Genomic DNA, 21,330 nt, shown 5'->3' on the forward strand with positions numbered 1-21,330 from the left:
ACTTAATTTTGGTGAATGAGTTTCTCGATAGAGATTTTCTACATATACAATGACTCAAACTCAAAACCTTACATAAACGATATCAAGATGTTTATCACTTAAACCAACAATGAATATAGTATTTAGATAGGGACAAATAAAGGATAAGACTGTGAGATCAGGTAATTTTGTTAATTGAGCGGTTGAAACAAGACCTTTTACTTTGCTTTAGCTGTGAATTTACAAAGACTTCTATTTCAACAAAGTTGAATCCATAATTCTTGAGAATCTTAAATTTTATCGGTGAGAATTATTATTATTATTATTTGTTTCTAGTTATGAGTAAGTAAATTTATAAATATTAATTAATTCTTAATATTTTTATTTTATTTAGGGTAAACTACATAAATGGTCACTGATGTTTGAGTAAGTTTCTTTTTTTTCTCACTGATGTTTTAAAAGTAACAATTTGGTCATTGACGTTATCAATTTATAACAAATTGGTCTTTGGATGTTAATAGTTATTACTGGAGGTAACGAAATGTTGATGTTGCGTCGTTTGGCCACGCGGGACAACCACGTAGACCAACTATTTAACTCCAGTCCTCTCTGGTATGATTGATAACTCTCCAAAAGAGTATCATAGCATTTTTACTTAGGATAAACTTGTACTTTTAGCATGTTTAGGATCACATTTAGAGTAATTTTAGCATATTTTATATCATTTGCATATTGGGAGTGAGATGATATTTCTTGGGTTAATTTGCTGTGAATTTGTTACTTTGATGCTGTGACTTTGTCTGATGCTATAGGCGTTGCTGTGAGTCGATACGAGATAGAATTGCTGATTCGTTGTTGTAGCAATTTACACGTCACTTGGCAGTTAGAGAAATTTTAAGAATTAATTGTGTAATACCCTAATTTTGTTTGGACATTTTGAATCAGATTGAAGGAAATCGAGAATCAATTTGAAGATGTTGTATTGATGTCAAATTAATTCAAGGGGCACTGGTGGTGAAATTGGAAATTAGCTCATGGAATTCTCGCATTTGATTAGCGGGAGGATTGAAAAATGTTGGACATGTGATGGGTTTCAATCCTTAAGTATATTCATTTTGGGAGTTTAAAGCCCAAAATTTTAACCTTTAAATAAAGCCCAAATGTCTATTTACACACCCATATTATCACAAACTTTACCAATTACCCAAAAATAAATAAAACAAACCCAAAAGTCCAAGTCCATTTATATCCATTTGCTTAAACAAACAATCTACATAACCCACAACCAATGGCAAACCCAATTACATTCAAGCCCTAAGCCCGTTTAGCCCAAAGCATTAACCAAAAAAATTGAACCCTAGTTCATGCACACCTCCCAACTCATCAGCTCCACGTGAGCAGCAGTGGTCCCAACCGAACCTCCATCAGCTGCTAAAAAACACATCAACCCCAAACCTGGTAGTCCCGGCGTCCATGGCCCAGCCTCTCTTCACCACGAATGCAGCAGTGATCTCCAATTCAGCCCCATTGATTACTCCAAGACTCATCAGCATCCAAATGCACAAAGAGACAAGAAATGAGTTGTAAACAAGGATGGTTTTTATTCATTTTGTTTCGTTCTTTGAATGGCAACGGGGGATATAAAAACAGAAAAGAAATGTAAATCGGGTTTTTTTCTTCATTCGATTCGCTCGTAAAGGCAGTGTAGAGTCCTCCCATTACTTCTAAAAAAAGAGTGTAACATGGGGCTTTTCTTCCCCATTTTGAAGCAACAAAGCAATACAATACAATATTTCCCAAAAGGTTTTCTTCTTTCTTTTTTCCCAGCTGCGTTTTTGGGTGTTAGTTTCCAAAAAAAAACAGTCAAATATAGAGGAAGAGGTGGTTGGTTTTACCTGGCCTTGCTCGTCGAGGTCCCTTCTTCGTCGTCCTCGGGGCTGTCGGAGAAGGGGTTGAGTCGTCGGGGTTTGCTTGTTTGTTTTGGGACCCCTTTTTTTTTAGTTAGAATAAAAAAAGGAGATGCATTTAAGCATCATTTAGCTCGACCAGGGGTGGTCGGAAAGGCGAAGAGGGAGCCGTTTATGGCGTTTGGGTTGTTTTTTTTAGTATCGAAAGGAAGAGGGAGAGGTTTTCGGTCAGGTAGACCCCTGATTCGTTCGTTCGGGCGGCGAATCGGGGGGAAATGACCACCGTTTCACGGTGGCCGGACTGTCGTCCAGCCTTGGGTCTTTGGGATCCTCGGCGGCCGCATAGAGATGATGAGAGGGAGCGTGTTTTGAAAAAAAAGAGGCTAAAGGTTTTTTTAGGGTTTTGCTTCTTTATACCCAAAATAGAAGACATTTAGGATATCTTTATGTTCTGATTTCTTTCATTTTAGTCCTTTATTTAATGTTTTAATCTTAGTTTTGCACTTTTAAATTATTCTAATTTACTCCTTTTATGTGTTATAATTGCCTTTAATTATGCTTGTTAATTTTAATTCCTTTCAATTTAGTCCTTGATAGACTACCCGATTTTTAGATTTCATCCTTAAAGCTAAATTCTTTTAGTTTAATCCCTAATTTCATAATTATTCGATTCATAATCTGTCTTTAATTAGGAAATTTTAAATTTGGTCATCACTTTTGCCCAAGGTTCCATTTTAATTATTAGAATCACATAATTAATTAAATTGACTAGGTTAATAATTAGAGCCTTCATCTTAGGCTTAATTTCAAACTTAGTCCTTAAATTTAGAGGAATTTTTAATTTGGTCCTCGCTTTTGCTCGAGTTGTTATTTTAATTATTCGAATCAAATAATTGGTTAAAATTGACTAGGTTAACAAATAGAGCATCAATTTTAGGCTTAATTTCACACTTAGTCCTTAAATTTAGTGGAATTTTTAATTTGGTCCTCGTTTTTGCTCGAGATTCTATTTTAATTATTTGAATCAATTAAATAGTTAAAATTAATTAGGATAATTTTTAGAGCCTACATTTTTATGTTTAATTTCATAGCTAGTGCTTTAATCTAGGAGACTTTTCGATTTTGTCCTCGCTTGTGCTCGAGGTTCTCTTTTGACTATTCGATTCAATAATTTACTAAAAATTGATCAGAGTTAATATTAGAGACTATATTTTTAGGTTTAATCCCCTAGGTTCTTTAAATTTCATAATTTGACACACTAAGTTAAAGAGAAGTTTAATTAATTCATTTAGTATAATTAGCTGCAATAACCAATTGTTTGATTGCATTTCACTTTAAAAAATAAGGCAATGTTCATTTATTAGGGGGTTAGTAGTGTATTTCAGGCTTTTGCTCGGGAGTGACCTTTATTAATTCCTAAAAAAGTCAACATCCTTTTTAAAACCCTACATCATGATTTATAAATTATTAAGGCAATGCTCATTTATTGTGATTGATAACGAAGCTTCCACTTTCGCTTGGGGGTGGTTGTTATTAGTCTTGGTAAATCGACATCCTTTTTAAAATATGCATACATAGTTATTTAAAATAAATTAAATTAAATTCGAAACTCAAAATTTTCGATTTTAAAATACAAGGTAATCGAATAGGTACTAGTTTTGGGCGCTGTGGGGATGTTGATCATTCTCCATGCGTAACTGACTCTCGAACCAGATTTATGATTTAGCAGAGCAAAATATGGTATTTTTGATAAAATAAATTATTTTATTAAAATTACCTGATTTTATGTGTTCCAATCTCAACTTAAAAATGATTGGTGGTGCAACACCCCCGACTCGTACCCGACCCAGATACGAATCTGAGATGTCACATTGACTTTTTAACGCTTGAAAACTTTGAAAATCTAACTAAAATTATATTTTTTTACTTTTACTTGACAAAGAAAAACGAGAGCTTAATAACATATCAGAGTATCTACAATTTAAAACATTATTAGTACATGCCAACAACATTTCAAATAAAAAAACATATACAATTCAAATTTCATTGATCTGATAATCTTCATAGGTGTGTTGTTCTGCCCTTGCTTATTCGACTTACTCAACGAATCTCTTTGAACCTACATGTGAAAACAATCACACGCTAAGTTTATGACTTAGTGAGGCATAATGAGTATAATAAAACCATAAAACATTTATGTAATTATTTCAAGAGAATCATTAAATACTAAAACACCATACTCTTCATAACTTATAACATATACTATTAATCATTGATTAATTTATATTCATTTGATACTTGCTTATACAATTCCTTGAAACATTTCATATAGAAAACAATAAGCACTTCATGCAAACATTGTATACAGTTATACATTGTTCAAATTATATTAATTTGTTTTATTAGCCCAACGTATATCACTGAGAACTCAAGGTATGTGAGGACATTGAGGTTGTGCACTATAATGCAGTCACCACTGCTCATATAATTTGCACCGAAGTGCCACGTAGAATATGCATCGAAGGGCCACGTAGATTTGTCCCGAAGGACCACGTAGAATTTGTCCCGAAGGACCACATAAAAATTTATCCCGAAGGACCACGTAGAAATTTATCCCGAAGGACCGCGTAGAACCCTCAACTCTTGGCATGCTAACTATACCCCTAATTCTAATAAAATATACTTTGAGCTTATTCCATATAATTATTTCACATTTATTATTCAGGTATCATTCATTCACATAGACTACGGTCACTTAGCACATATTCATATAGACAAAATTCACGTAGCATTATCCAAGTTTATCATTCATTCACATAGAACTTATTCTCATAGTATTTCATTTCACATAGTATTTATTCAACATTTTCATTTAATCACTTATATCATATACTCATAGTTCATAAATACGAATTATTAAAATATTTGAAAAAAATATCATCACATAAATCACTACATTTTCATTTCCAAGCTTTCAAGATTAGCTCCTTACAAGCAAAATATTCCAAATTTATTCACAAAAGCATGATGAAAGTATTTTATAATAAAATTCAAAACCTTTTATTTCAAAACATTCGAGGTTGACTCATCGCTAGTCTTCCTCCTATTTTATATATAAGTATAAAAAAGTGCACTCACCTTTGCCCAACTTAAGCCCTAAGCAACTATTTTTCACTTTAACTTCCCAACTTTATACACCACTTCGTTCATTATTTGCTTTCGATTGAACCTACACATTAACATGACCAATATGAATATCAAAGCTCAATTAACATATAACCAAATAAACTTACTTAAACAAAATGAAACACCTAATTTAACATTTTCGACTGAATAGTATGGTACTCTTCCTATAGTACCAATACTTCTCTTTTATGGTACCGATATCCCCTTAAGTATCAATACCATTTTAGCATTCTGGAATTTCATTTCAATTACAATATCGATACCTTCCTCTTGATATCGATACCTTCACATCAGTATCGATACTGCTTCAATCAGTATCGATATTGTTCATCAGATTCATACGTTTTCCTTCAATTTACCCTTATAGTATCGGTACTATTCTTCCAGTACCGATACCCTAGCCCATAATTAACCCATTTCACTTCGATCTTTACCCAAATTTCACTTAAATCTCTTACCCTTAACTCTATTCATGCCTTTATACTCATTTACACTTATTCTCACTAACTTATATCCATTAAAACCCCTTTTATATCTAAAATCTTCCATAGAACTCTTGAAACTAAAAACCATATCAATTCTTTAAACATGTTCTTAATCCTTTCTAACACTTCTAACATCTTACTCAAACCCTTAACAAGTCAAATATTCCTTTAGAATCCAAATATTAATCATTTTTCAACAATTCCCTTAAAAATTTATTTTACTAAATCATCATCAAATCTTTAATATCTTGGTTTCAACTCATCTTTAAACTTTATTAAACTTCTATATCACCCAAAGAACCAAAAATCAAATAAAAATAAAAGAAATAACCAACTTTAATAACTTACCTTAGCAAAAGGGGAATGTCACGGTAGAAGAAAGAAGAAGAGAAGATGACCAAAGTGCTTCTAGATTTTTCTTTTCTTACTCTCTATTCCCCATATGTTAAATACCTTTAAAATGAATTTTAAATTCATTTCCTGCTAAAAGACCATTATGTTCTTCCATTCTTCACTCTTTGATAATAAGTCCTAAACAATAATTCCCAGATTAATCTTTGAACTTTTCAATTTATCAAAATTAAACCACTAACTTTTAAATCCTTACACTTTAGTCACTCACATGATGTTTGGGGTATTACAATTCTCCTCCTTAAGAAAATTCTTCCTCGAATTTTCACTACACGAAGAGATTAGGAACTTATTTCCAAATATCCCATTCGACTCGTAAGTCACCTATTCTATTTCGTGATTTCTCCAAAGAACTTTAACTAATAGAATCGTCTTGTTCCTTATCTTTGTTTGACTTCATATGCTAAAATCTGTACTTAGTTTTCCTTATCGATCAAGTTGGATTGAACTTTTATCTTTTCCGGTACTATGATGAGAGAAGGACCTTATCTATAATTTCTGAGTATCGAATCATGAAAACATTAAGGTTCTGAAATAATCCTCACTTTCTCTTCTATTTTTTGATTAGATCTGACCCATTATAACTCGATCTTTTAATTTAAACCAATTTAACGGTGTCCGCCACTTTCTTCTATGAAGAACTTCATATGAAGCTATCTTGATACCTTTCTTAAACTTGCTGACATGTCACTCATTACAAAAAAACTCAATGATAACTCTTTTTCATGTCATCTAAACAATCATCAAACTTTAAGTTTTTAATTTCTCATTTTTCCTACTTATTCTATATTTGACAAGTACTAAAATTTCATCTTTCTTTTAAATACAATCACGTATTCATCACTTCTTAAAGTAGAAATTATCTTTTGTTTTTGTCGTATCAGCTACAGCATTAACCTTTCATGTTTATATTGATAAACACGTCCTTGTTTTTCAAAGAATTTAATCAATTTCCTTTCTTTTCACTCCTTTGATTCAACACATATTCTTGACTTTTGAGATCCGTATAGATATAATGTCATTCATCACGTAGATAGGGGTATTATCCCAACAAAATATCTACAAGTATTACCAACTCGAGATCAAGATTCAGATGATTTCTTACTTAATTCTCTAATTACTTTGCAACAAAACTAAAACTTTTTCTCTTGTATAAACACATATCCTAAACCATTATAAGACACATTATAATAATTCACATATTCTTTTTCAGATTCTAATTATAATGACCTTGAAGCTTATGTCAATATTCATTAGAAACCTTTAATAACCAACGAATCCCAAGAACTTTGAAATTCAAAAACATTAATTGAAATCTATCATTCAATTATATCTTGTGTTTCCTTGATATAAATATTTATCCCCTTAGATGAATCTATATGGCCAAGTAGCACAACTTTAGACAATCCACAATCATACTTGGTCAACTTAACATGAAACTTTTCTTCTGATTCTTTAACTCAAACACACACCCTAAGCATATATTCTAAAACCTTGAAGTAAACCTCAGATGTCTATCAGATACAATTAAGACATATACTGCATGCAGTAAGCCAATCTCTAATATATATATTGCTTAGCGGACTTATACATAGAATAGTTACCTTAAATTGGAATAAAGTGTGCTGACTTAGTAAATCTATCCAATATCACCCAAATTGAGTTCTTTTTACTGAGTCTCAAAAGCAAACTTGATACAAAGTTCATAGTAACACTTTCCAATTCCACAAAAAACTGAAAGCTATTTACTCTCATTCCATATATTTTTATTACCTTATTTTCAATATACCAACATGCCAAACTTATAGGCTATACCGCTTTATAACCCTTGTCATACTTAATCCTCTAAACCATTCACTTTAATTCCTTATGCCTTGATTTCCTTCAAGAGTGAAAATAATTTCTTATTTCTTTACTACCTTAATATATCCTATAATCCTCCATTTTCCTTGATTTCTTGTTCTCTTCTTAACATGTACTCACATATATATATTCATCCTTTATTCTAACAAAATAAACTTGAACTTTACCTTTGTATTCCTGGTTCTATCTTCTTCTTTCAACAACCAATCGACGTAACATATTAATTTCTATAACTCTCTTAAAATCCTTATAAAGTCCTATCCCTTTTCTTTGTTTAACTTTCGACTTTATAATTTGACCAACACTTCTACTTTCTCTTCTTTATCGCCAATCAATTGATCCAATGCTTTACCATCGTCTTTAAGCAAGCACAATATTTTTTTAACTTTTACTCACAACTCAGAGAATTTTTCTTCTTAATTCAAAAACTTCCTTGTAACATAAATCATCTCTTTTTCTTTGTACTCCAATATCCTTTCCATAACGATATGAAAAGCATCACCATACAACTTATAATCAGTAATTGCAAAGTTTATTGCACCTTCTTAACTTTGGTAATCTACACTACTTGTAAAGGACAATATTCTGTATTATTCTTTATACTTAAATTTCTCCGCGTAATCCATCAAAGACTAGATTCAATTACGTATCTAACCATAAATTATTTTTTTCTTATTCAACTTGTACAATTTCTGGCGGATCTTTCAATTCCGGTTACCAAATTTTCTTTGAACATAACTTGCTATTCTAATTCTTGATCTACTATCAATTAAAAATTTCCTATCTATATACAAACTTCAAATTAATTTTTCTCTTATTTCCAGCAAAACCCGCTTAATTCATATTCTTTACCACAATAGAATCATTTTCAAATATCCTCTATAACATTACAATTACTTCTCCGACTTACTTTCAACTGATTTTATTATTACTTTCCTTGCATTTCCTTGTTTCTTACTAATCCAAATAACTCTCTTTTTCAATCATCATAATCTTATAATCCTTTCAAGCCTCTCTAAATTGTTACTTCGAACAATCATCTATTAGGGCTTAACAACAAAAATATCTAATTTGCAACCAAAATTATTATAAATCTTTGATAGCGACTTATATGCTATTTATCCTTGTTTTTCTAATTTATTGAACTGTAGTATCGTTTCAATTTACTCTTTACCCAATGGCAGAACATTCATTTGCCCACCTAAATAAAATTTCGTACAACAATAATCCATTTTTAACTGATCAAAAGATTGTCAATCCCCGGAACTGGATACTTGTTCTTTTTTGCTACTTTACTTAATGAACGATAATATATCTATAATTTCATAATTCATCTTTATTTCTACATCTCATTCTAGAGATAATTCAGGTAACCTTTACATATACAAAATTAGATACTCACAAACAGTGAAAATATCTTTTAATTTAACTATGAAAGTTTGAGTATCCTCCCCATTCATTAAGAAGGCTTAACAACCCTATAACAACATCTTTATAATAGTTACTTCCAAAAATCCAGTAGGGAATATTTTTACTCTCTTTATCACATTTAATCCATCGTACATGTGCTTGACCTCTTATCAGTAATACTATTCAATCCAACTTCTCTATTTCAGAACAGTGGAGACCATCCAACTAAAATTTTTCATTATTTAACTAAAGATCCGCATAAACATGACCTTACTCAGCTCATTCCCTAATCTCGGGTGCTCTTAAACTTTTTATCTATTTTAACAACATTTATCCTAGGAATTAGGGAAGTAGATGGTTGAAAACGCTTCAAAATCACGTCCAATGTCGGGAAAATACTCTTTGAGGCGCTTGTTTTTCACCTTGTCTAGTTGGGTAGATGAATTGTTACTATTTCAATAATTATATATCTTACTTCATTTTGGGAGCTCTCGTAGTCTGACATCTTATTAATATATAATCACTTAACTATACTAGCAAGGCCATCATACTTATTACACTATCAGATCAGAGATCATTGTTATTTTGTTGGCATGTACAAACCAGACATTTTTTACAGTTGACCATCTGATCTATTTCGAAAACTTGACTCAACCTAGGCTTTGATGCCAATAAATGTAAAACCCCTGACCTATACCCGACCAGTTATGAATCTGAGATGTCACATTGAGTTTTTAACGCTTGAAAACTTTGAAAATATGACTAAAATTTGACCTTTTACTTTTACTTGACAAAGAAAATTGAAAACTTAATAACATATCAGGGCATTTACAATTTAAAACATTATTAGTACATGTCAACAATATTTCAAATAACAAAAACATATACAATTCAAATTTCACTGTGAAAACAATCACACACTAAGTCTCTGACTTAGTAAGGCATAATAAGTATAATAAAACCATAAAACATTTATGTATTTATTTCAAATTATCATTAAATACTAAAACACCATACTCTTCATAACTTATAACATATATTATTAATCATTGATTAATTTATATTCATTTGAACTTGCTTAAAATTTTCTTTGAGACATTTCATATAGAAACCAATAAGCGCTTCATGCAAACATCATATACAGTTATACATTGTTCAAATTATATTAATTTGTTTTATTAGCTTTACGTATATCACTAAGAACTTAAGGTAAGTAAGTACATTGAGGTTGTACACTATAATGCAATCACCATTGCTCATATAATTTGCACCGAAGTACCACGTAGAATATGCATCGAAGTGCCACATAGATTTGTCCCGAAGGACTGCGTAGAATTTTTCCCGAAGGACCACGTAGAAATTTGTCCCGAAGGACCGCGTAGAACCTTAACTCTTGGCATGCCAACTATACCCCTAATTCTCATAAAATATACTTTGGGCTTATTCCATATAATTATTTCACATTTATTATTCAAGTATCATTTATTCACATTGACTATGATCACTTAACACATATTCACATAGGCAAACTTCACGTAGCATTATCCAAGTTTATCATTCATTCACATAAGACTTATTCTCATAGTATTTCATTTCACATAGCATTTATTCAACATTTTCATTTAATCACTTATATCATATACTCATAGTTTATAAATACGAATTATTAAAATATTTGAAAAAATATCATCACATAAATTAAATCATTTTCATTACCAAGCTCTCAAAATTGGCTTTTCACAAGCCAAAATATTCCAAATTTATTTACAAAAGCATAATAAAAGTATTTTATAATAAAATTCAAAACATTTTATTTCAAAGTATTCGAGGTTAACTCATCGCGAGTCTTCCTCCTATTTTATATATAAGTATAAAAAAATGCACTCACATTTGTCTCACTTAAGCCCTAAGCAACTCTTTTTCACTTTAACTCCCCAACTTTATACATCACTCCGTTCATCATTTGCTTTCGATTGAATCTACACATTAACATGACCAATATGAATATCGGAGCTCAATTAACATCTAACCAAATAACCTTTACTTAAACAAAATGAAACACCTAATTTAACATTTCTGATTGAATAATATCGATACTCTTCCTACAGTACCGATACTTCTCTTCTATGGTACTGATACTCCCTTAAGTTTCGATACCATTTTAGCATTCTAGAATTTCATTTCAATTACAGTATCGATACATTCCTCTTGGTATCGATACCTCCACATCAATATCGATGCTGTTTCAATTAGTATCGATATTGTTCATCAGATTCATATGTTTTCCTTCAATTTACCCTTATAGTATCGGTAATGTTCTTCCAGTATCGATACCCTTGCCCGTAATTCACCCATTTCACTTTAATCTTTACCCAAATTTTACTTAAATCTCTTACCCTTAACTCTATTCATGCCTTCAAACTCATTTACACTTATTCTCACTAACTTATATACATTAAAACCCCTTTTACATCTAAAATCTTCCATAGAACTCTTAAAACTAAAAACCATATCAATTCTTCAAACATGTTCTTAATCCTTTCTAACACTTCTAACATCTTACTCAAACCCTTAACAAGTCAAATATTCCTTTAGAATTCAAATATTAATAATTTTTTCAACAATTCCCTTAAAAACACATTTTAATAAATCATCATCAAATCTTTAATCTCTTGGTTTCAACTCATCTTTAAACCTTATTAAACTTCTATATCACCCAAAGAACCAAAATCAAATCAAAAATAAAAGAAATAACCAACTTCAATAACTTACCTTAGCAAAAGGGAAATGTCACGGTAGAAGAAAGAAGAAGAGAAGATGACGAAAGTGCTTCTAGATTTTTCTTTCCTTACTCTCTATTCCCCACATGTTAAATACCTTTAAAATAAATTTTAAATTCTTTTCCTGCTAAAAGATCATTATGCTATTCCATTCTTCAATATTTGATAATAAGTCTTAAAAAATAATTCCCAAATTAATCTTTGAACTTTTCAATTTTTCAAAATTAAACCACTAACTTTTAAATCCTTACATTTTAGTCACTGACTTGATTTTTAGGGTATTACAATTGGCGACTCCCATCTTTTCATAATTTTCCCCAAATACATCGGATCGGTCTTCCCATCGAAAATCGATTACGACAAATAGCTATTGCAGGAAAAGGGATAGAATTTAAATTTAAAGAAGGAATTTTCAGAATTTGGGAACTTTCTTATTGGTGCAAAGTTTGACCTTATTGGACTATAAATATATTATTTTCTACACACTTTATTCATCATTGGAAAACCCTAATTTTTATAGCTACCTTTTATTTTTCTCTTCTACCTCATCCATGGAAGCCTAATAACCTTTCGGAAAACAACACTTGGACGTGAAACATGTTGCAGCTGTGAGAATAGTGACCGACGATCGATTGGGCATCATCTTAGTGATTTAGATCGAACTTGTGAAAAAGATTTTATTCTGTTTAAGATGATTTATTTTTATTTTATGTTGAGATGTTAAACTCGGATCTTTTATTTTAAATATATGCTTATGTTTATTCGTTTTGCCTCAATAACTTTGATTGGTGTTGCTTGAGATTTATTTTCGGCTTGTTTGTAAAGATAAAAGCTGCTCAGGAATGCTGCGAGAGTGGGTTACAACATGAGTAACATCAGTGTCTGCGAAAGAAGCATTTAGCATAAAATAGATTTTTGCTGACTGTTTTGTCGTAACATTCTTAGTATGCTTATTTGGATTGTTATAGAGATATAGTCTTTCATTGTGAGTTGTTGGTGAATATTTTTGAGAAAAGAATAACCTACTAGGTTAATGCTAGACACATCAATCTTGTTGCTACAACATTATTAATTGCATATTGTTGTTTGACATTTCACAATCTTTTTCCAGAATAGATCTTTGCTTCATTTCCTTGTGTTGTAATCCCTTTTTATTCTGTTATGTTTTCAATTACATTGTTACAACATTGCTCCCTACATCAACATGAATAATTTTATTATTGCTATATGACAATTCTGTGAAGTAATACTAATCCTTGTGGATACGATACTCGATGCACTAGTTGTGTTCACTTTTACTACTTCATAAACAACAGTGTATGCCTGCATTGATTGTTGTTACATTATTTGAAGCATCAAGTTTTTGGTATGATCTGACCATCTCTTCTTTCATTTCCTTTTCTTACCTCTTTACTTTATTTCCTGCAGTCTGTCCTTAAAACCCACACAACTCACTCTTAATACTGTTCATGTTCGATCAAGCAAAAATTCCAAGCAAAATTAAGTCGTAGGAGCTCAAATCCCCTTCCTTTTGCCCTTACATCTCATTGTTGATCGACACCCCTTATTTCTTTTCCTTCACCAACAACCATTCCTCTGATGATCTCGACCCAAACCCTAACTTTAACCCTAAATCTAAATCCAGTTTCATTTTTATTCCCACATCTTCCTCCTCTCGATCCCTCAAGCACTCTTGATTTCTCCCTTCTTCCTTCGCCCATAATACCTACCTAGCCATTGCCCTCGTCCCATGTGTCATTTTCCCGCTTGACCTCGGAGACACCCACGTCGTTATGACACTAACACTGAGACTCATGATCTCTTACAGGGGCGGACCTATGTGGCCCACGAGGTAGCACTTGTATACCCATTTTTCTTACACTTAATATACTATATTAAAACTTAAAAACACACCCTTTTTTATTTTTTATTTTTACTTTTCTACACATTTGTAGTTGAAATTTGTGCTCTTTTCTGCATGTTTTGTAATTGAAATTTATGCTTGGAAGCTGTCAATCTATTCCATATTTTCAATTAAAATACTAATTAAAATAATATATATCATTTAAAAACCTTTCATTTCAGCTATTACTAATACTAAAGCTTCTGTTTTGCGTTCAAACCCACAGACTCCAACCCCACTGCTACTCAATTCTCACTTCTCAGTCTTTTGTTTGTGCCTAAACCACCCGCCACGACGCTGTTCACCGGCGATTTATTTTGGATATATTATAATGAATATTATAATATTTATTTTGAACCCTTATTTTTAAATTCCTAGATCCGCCACTTATCTCTTACATCTTTGATTCACTCAATTTCTAATCCGACATTTTCTTTGATGTTTAGTTCTCTCTCATCACTGCTTAGACTGCTTTTTTCTTCAGTGCTTCGCTTTACCATACATTGAACTTGGTTCCTCTCTTTATTCTCGCAACGTTTCTTTGTGTCGCGACAAATTTTCTCATCGGAATCTGGGCTTGGCTTCAGTTCAAGTGGATTCAAATTGAAAACCCTTCGATTATTTTTACTTCGAAGCAGCTTCTCTTTGCTTGCATTCCTTTTCTCGCTTATACGATCTTTACCAAGGCTACCGTCTCTGATGTTGGTATGAATAATGCTTTATACTATCTGATGGCTTTCAATTGTGTTTTCTTTTAGGTTTTCACAATTCCCATATCCTCTTATTTTAAAACCAAACAAGAAGTGAAGTTTAACACGGTGGAGAAGTTCTTGATAATAATTTGATTCTTGAACCACTCGAGTACTTCCTCCATAGAATTTATTGTTTTTTCCTCTACTTTTCCATATTGCTTCACATTACTATGCGATGTTCTCGTCTACTTCTTCCATTAGTGATTTGCTACTTCAAAGACGAGATATAGGGGTAGAAAGGAGTGAGATGGGAGTCAAATAGTCAGTCAACGTGCCACATCAACATTCTATTACCACCCAAATAAAGGAAGACTTACTTTGAAACATTAATAGAAAAAAGAGAAATTTATTCAAACATCAATTACCATTTACATAGTTTACCCTTTTATTTATTGATATATAATATTCCATGATTCATTGAAATTCATTAAGCAACCGTGCATTAAATAATTTTTTTCTAATAAAAAATTATCCTCTTTTTTTAAAAAGATAAAAATACTGGAAACTTTCCATCTGTAGAGATTCTCACACGTTTTTTTTTATAGACGGGGAGTTTTCTTTACATAGATTTGGATAAAAATGGGAGGCGTTCCCTTTGTCATAAGGGTAAATTACAAATTTCATCGTTGAATTTAATTTTCTCTTCTATTTTATTCACTGAACTTTAAAAGTTTTTAATTTTTTCACTAAACTTTAAAAGTTTTTTATTTTTCCACTGAACTTAATACATTAAGTTTTTATGGTCACTCTGTCGTTAAATAGTTAATGATATTAAAACAACGCCGTTTGAAAAAAATCACCAAAATAAAGTCGTTTTGCATCTATACAACTGACCATTTATAGCGTCGTTAGTGAGAAAATAGTTGAATGACTAAAAAAATTTAATGTATTAAATTAATAAGAAAATTAAAAAAATTTAGTATAGTGAGTGAAATAAGGAAAAAAATAAAGTTTAGTTATGAAATTTGTAATTTACCCTTGTGATAAAGGGCTCGGGAAATGTATCACTTCCAATTACTTTGGTTTAATCCATTGTTTCGTAGTGTAAAAAAAAGTACTTGAAACAAAACTCCCCCGACAAAAGCTGACAAACAAGGTATTGTACCTATACATTGAAATTCAAGAAGAACACTTTCTTTAAATATTTGGTAATTGGAGCAGAAGATACGAGGCTAATCGAGACAGATGAAGAAAATGTTGTTTTAAAGTGACACAATACATACTAACAACCCCTTATCTAAAATGACGAGATATTAAATTTTTTAAGATCAGAGATTTTAATTCTAACGTTCATAAATAGGAGAAATTAAATTGGAAGGGTCGTCTTTGTCTCTATATGATCTGATCTAAATTAATCGATTAATGAATCAAATACCGATAATTATAATAAAAAAAAAAGAAAGAAAAAAACAAAGTAACGCAGTCGCGGACAATTTAAGGGACACAGACAGCAAAACCTTTAGATTCCTGTCCCAGATAATATTGATTGTTGTACATTGCAAACAGCGTCCTCTATGAAACTCTTTTGTCTTGTAATTATGTGTGTTTTAATCCTTTACAGTTTTATGCATATTCCCTAACTAGAACATCATTAAAATAACAAAGTCATTAGTCTCTTCACACACTAATCCTTTTCTCTCTGGCTGCTGCATCAGTGTGCACCTATAGGCCGGTCGAATTTATAACCTTAAAATAGTCCCAAAACCCACTATAAAACCCCCCTCTACTCCCCATTCTAAAACTCCCCCTCCAAAAAATCATCTCTCTTTGTATTTCAGTAATACAAACAAGATGTGTCAACTTACATCCTCTCGTTGTCATAACTCCTGCAAGTGTAATTCAAATGTTGTCTACCTTTGGGAAGGGTCGGGAATTTACGAACCGTTGGTTCGTAAAGGCCCAACACTAGAACCGGTAGAAAGATGCAGCTTTACGATCCCTCTCGTTGTGAAGGAAGCCATTTCCATTGGGAAGATAGCTCTTCCCATGATACTAACAGGGCTCATGTTATATTCCCGCTCAGTGATTTCCATGATCTTTCTCGGTCGTCTCGGCGAGCTTGCCCTGGCAGGTGGTTCACTTGCAATCGGCTTCGCTAATATCACCGGTTACTCTGTTCTTTCCGGCCTTGCCATGGGAATGGAATCCATTTGTGGACAAGCCTTTGGCGCGAGGAAGTTCACCTTCTCGGAACCACGTTGCAGAGAACGGTGCTTCTGCTACTAGTTTCTTCGTTGCCCATTTCCCTTCTGTGGATAAACATGAGGAGAATACTCATACTTTGTGGCCAGGACGAAAGCATAGCCAAAGAAGCACAATTGTTTCTCATTCACTCCCTTCCCGATCTCTTCGCTCAGTCTCTTTTGCATCCTTTAAGAATTTATCTTAGAACACAATCCATAACTTTGCCTTTGACATGTTGCGCCATTTTATCCATTCTTCTTCACGTACCGATCAATTACCTGCTTGTATCACACCTTAGATTAGGGATCAAGGGTGTTGCTCTCAGTGGGGTATGGACCAACTTCAACCTCGTAGGCTCATTGATAATCTATATTCTCTACTTTGGTGTTCATAAAAAGACATGGGGAGGGTTTTCAATGGAGTGTTTTAAGGAATGGAAATCTCTGTTGGATTTGGCCATTCCAAGCTGCATTTCAGTCTGCCTTGAATGGTGGTGGTACGAGATCATGATTCTTCTATGCGGGTTGCTGTTGAATCCCAGAGCTACGGTGGCTTCAATGGGTATTTTGATTCAAACAACAGCGTTGATCTACATATTCCCATCTTCTTTAAGCTTCAGTGTATCGACCAGAGTCGGGAACGAACTGGGTGCAAACCAGCCGAAGAAGGCAAAACTGGCGGCCTTTGTAGGCCTTTATTGCGGCATCATGCTGGGGTTTGCAGCACTTTTTTCGCTGTAATGGTTGGGAACGTATGGGCTACCATGTTTACGGATGATAAAGATATCATAGCGTTAACATCTGCTGTTTTGCCTATAATCGGATTATGTGAGCTTGGGAACTGTCCACAAACTACAGGGTGCGGAGTGCTGAGGGGCACGGCCAGGCCGAAGCAGGGGGCAAACATCAACCTGTGTTGCTTTTACCTGGTTGGTATGCCGGTGGCTGTATGGTTAGGTTTTTTCGCAGGATTTGATTTCAAGGGGTTGTGGCTGGGAATGCTGGCGGCCCAAGGGTCGTGTATGGTGACCATGATGGTGGTTTTGATTAGAACAGATTGGGATTTTGAGGCTGAAAGAGCCAAGGAGTTGACCGGAGCTGTTGTTGATGGCAGCAAACAAGCTGAGAATGAGAAGCCACGCAACGCACAAAACAAGGAGGATTCCTTTTCTTTATTAGGCGATTTAGATCATTATTGCCTCGTTTAATTGATCTTTATTTTTGGATAGTTTTGTCTAACCAGTTTCTTTATTAGGCGATTTAGATCAATTTTTTTCTTTCTTAAAAAGGGTTTAGACTTGCATTGAAATTCAAAATCTCAGTAAAATATGAAATGATTATAAGATAATACATGTCCAAAGTTTTTTTAATCTTTTAATAATGTATATACATTATACGTAATTACTTGAACTCAAAAACCTCTCAATAAAATAACAATCATTCTTACTAATTGAATTGTTCAACGGATTCAACACCAAAAAGTTGAATGTGGGGGAAGTAGCAAAAATGTCACTAAAAATCTACAGGCTCGTTTTACTCTGCACACAAAACTACTAGTACCCAATCTAAATCAAAGTGTAATTTAGTTTTATTTGATTCTATGATTATGGACCCATTCTATGTTTTACAATATTTCAGTAATTTTATACAAAGTATAGATATTATATAAATCAATGGTATAAAAAATCCCTTTCTTTTTCAGTTTTGGTTGGTAGGTGACAACATTAGTTTAGTGGAGATTACAGTTGTCGATATTTCTTTATTTTCTTATCTTTCAGTTTTTACTTTTTTTTTTTGTTCTCGGTCTTTATGACACAATTTTTTTTTATATTCATGGCTTGTTTATCTATGTCTTTTGGCATGTTTTTTTAATTTATTTTTCAATCTTTTGGCTGTTCTTATCGTTTATTTTTCTTAAGGTTAAATCTGACATCGTCGCGACTGATCAAAGCGGCACTAATTTATTATCACGTTAATCTTTCATGTTATTGGTTAAATTCGATATATTTGTTATGGATTTAATTTGTTGTAGTTAAATTCTTGTTATGGTTCGTTTATCGAAACAGTAAGATTTGCTCTTATTTATATTTGTTTGAGTTTTTTTTGATGATTTTTTCACATTTTCTTTATATGATTCTTATATAATCTTAAATGACTAGTTTTTTTATCTTAATAGTTATAAAAAATTATCATAATTATGTGTTTAGTTTATAATTCTAGTTATAAATTCCTAATGTAATTTTTGATATTTTTTAAATAAAATTAATTGTTTCTATTTTTTAAAAAAAATATAGATTTAAAATTGCCTAACATAGGAAGAGGAAACAACAAAACATAAATCAGATTTGTTGTTACGCAGATATAATAAATGTCATTGTATCAGTTGAAAGTTACGCAGATATAATAAATGTCATTGTATCAGTTGAAAGTCAAAGAAGTGCGCCATGGACGGCTGACATGCATGAATCATGGGAAAAGGAGGTGATATCAGGTAATTAAATTATGGATTTACTGCCTCAATCATGTTCATTGTTCAATTTGAAGTTTAGTCTTTTATTTTTATATTTCTAATTTCGAATAAATATATAGAATCAAATTGTAGTCACTCATTTTCGTCCGATGCTTATTTAATATATATATAATAATATAGTATAGTTTTTGAAAACATATAATATATAGTTTTTAGAAAACAGTTTTTGAAAGCATATAATATATAGTTTTTTAAAAATCGGTTTTTGAAAATATATATAACATGGTTTTGAAAACACGTTTTTGAAAACGTATAATATAAATTTTGAAAATACATTTTTGAAAATATAATATATAATGTTTTAAAAACGGATTTTGAAAACGTATATAATATAATTTTGAAAACATATTTTAAAAACATATATAGATATAGTTATTTAAAACAATTTTTAAAAACATATATAATATATATAATTTTTGAAAACATATTTTAAAAAAATAATATATGTTATATAATTTTTTTATTATATATTATTTATATTATTATATATTATTTTATATTTATTTATTTATTTAATTTTATTTTTCAGGTCCAATTCGGGTTCAGAAGGAGTCCAATAGTCCAAATCCAGAGCCCAATCGAGTAGCCTGACCCAACAAACCCTGTGGGAATCCAGCAAAGGAAGAAAGGGTCTGACCCAACCCAAAGCATTAGGGTTTTATAAACCCTAAAATAACATAGGCACCACACGAGGGAGACCAAGCGGCCGGCAGTGGCGCGCGTGGAGGCCACACACCAACAAGGTTACCCAGACCAAAAATCAGGGAGCAAATCGGAGCAAATCTCCCCCATTTGTCAGCAACCAACACCGAAAAATCGACCATAACCAAACGTGCAACAACGAACCAAAAATCCCATAAAAATCGGGGCTGAACCATCACTGATTTAGAGGGAAAACAACCTTGACGAGGGGCTATATATACCTGCAAGCTCATCGAAGAAAGACAAGAGAAATCATAGCAACCACACAGAAAAACAAATCGAAGAGCACACTCAAAAACAACAACCAATAAACGAAAACCCAAGCCAAAGCAAAGAGAAAAAACATTCGAAATCAAAAACAAAAATCAAAGCTTAAAGCTTTCTTTCATCGAAGGTCATCGGGAATGCGTAGAATCGTCGGAGGAGGAACAGTCGCCGAGAAAATGAAGGGACTTCATTAGAAAAAAGTAAAAAACAAAAACTTCGCGTTTAGATCTACATCAGAGGGGTGTTTCTAGAGTGTTTGGGCTTCGGTTTTATGTTCATGGGGTTGAGGGGGAAATTTTGGCTTCGCCGGAGTGATGGACGACCATAGGCCAGTTGAGATAGTTTAGAGAAAGGGAGAGGGTTTGATTTTGGGAGAAATGAGTGAAATGATATTTTTTTGTGATTTGTGGGCTATTTATAGGGAGGGCTTTTGTGTAAATATAAAATTCTTAAATTATTTTTGCAGTCCCTATAGTTTTAATGCGTAATTCATTTTGGCCACATGTTGTAAATTTTCCCTTGGATTTCAAATTTATTCAATTTAATCCCTATTTTTATATTTTTTATATTTATGCAATTTGACCCCCTAACTTCTTATTTTCTTATTGCAGTCTTTAATTAATTCCGATTTGATCATTGATTTTTAATTCTTTTTAATTTGGTCCTTTTAATTCAATTTTTCTTTTAATTATTTATTTATTTTTTTATATTTAACATTAATTTGATTTATATTTTTTAGGTAAATTTTAAATCCTTCAATGGTAAGTAATTCAAATTGAACTTTTAAATTTCGCCGTTAAGACAATCGAGAAATTAAATTAGTACCTAAAGGGCAGTACATGGGTGCTAATCCTTCCCTGACTGTAATCGACTCCCGAATCTGATTCAATTCTGGTAAAAGTGCATATCAGGTAAAAATGCTAAATTAAGGTATCCGATCAACCTAATTTTAAATGATCGATGGTGGCTCCA

The 21,330-nt window shown here is 32.2% G+C and overlaps 1 protein-coding gene across 1 annotated transcript; it reads left to right on the top strand.

The window, feature by feature from the left end:
• The first annotated feature begins 16,467 nt into the window (after positions 1-16,467).
• LOC120162998 (protein DETOXIFICATION 49-like) lies at positions 16,468-18,067 on the top strand. The gene is given in 3 exon segments (XM_039173032.1): positions 16,468-16,858; positions 16,861-17,586; positions 17,589-18,067. Coding segments are annotated over 3 exon segments (1,596 nt in total).
• Positions 18,068-21,330: the final 3,263 nt, after the last annotated feature.

The sequence above is a fragment of the Hibiscus syriacus genome, unplaced genomic scaffold, assembly GCF_006381635.1.
Source record: "Hibiscus syriacus cultivar Baekdansim isolate YM2019G1 unplaced genomic scaffold, ASM638163v2 tig00111427_pilon, whole genome shotgun sequence".
NCBI classification, from domain to species: Eukaryota; Viridiplantae; Streptophyta; class Magnoliopsida; order Malvales; family Malvaceae; genus Hibiscus; species Hibiscus syriacus.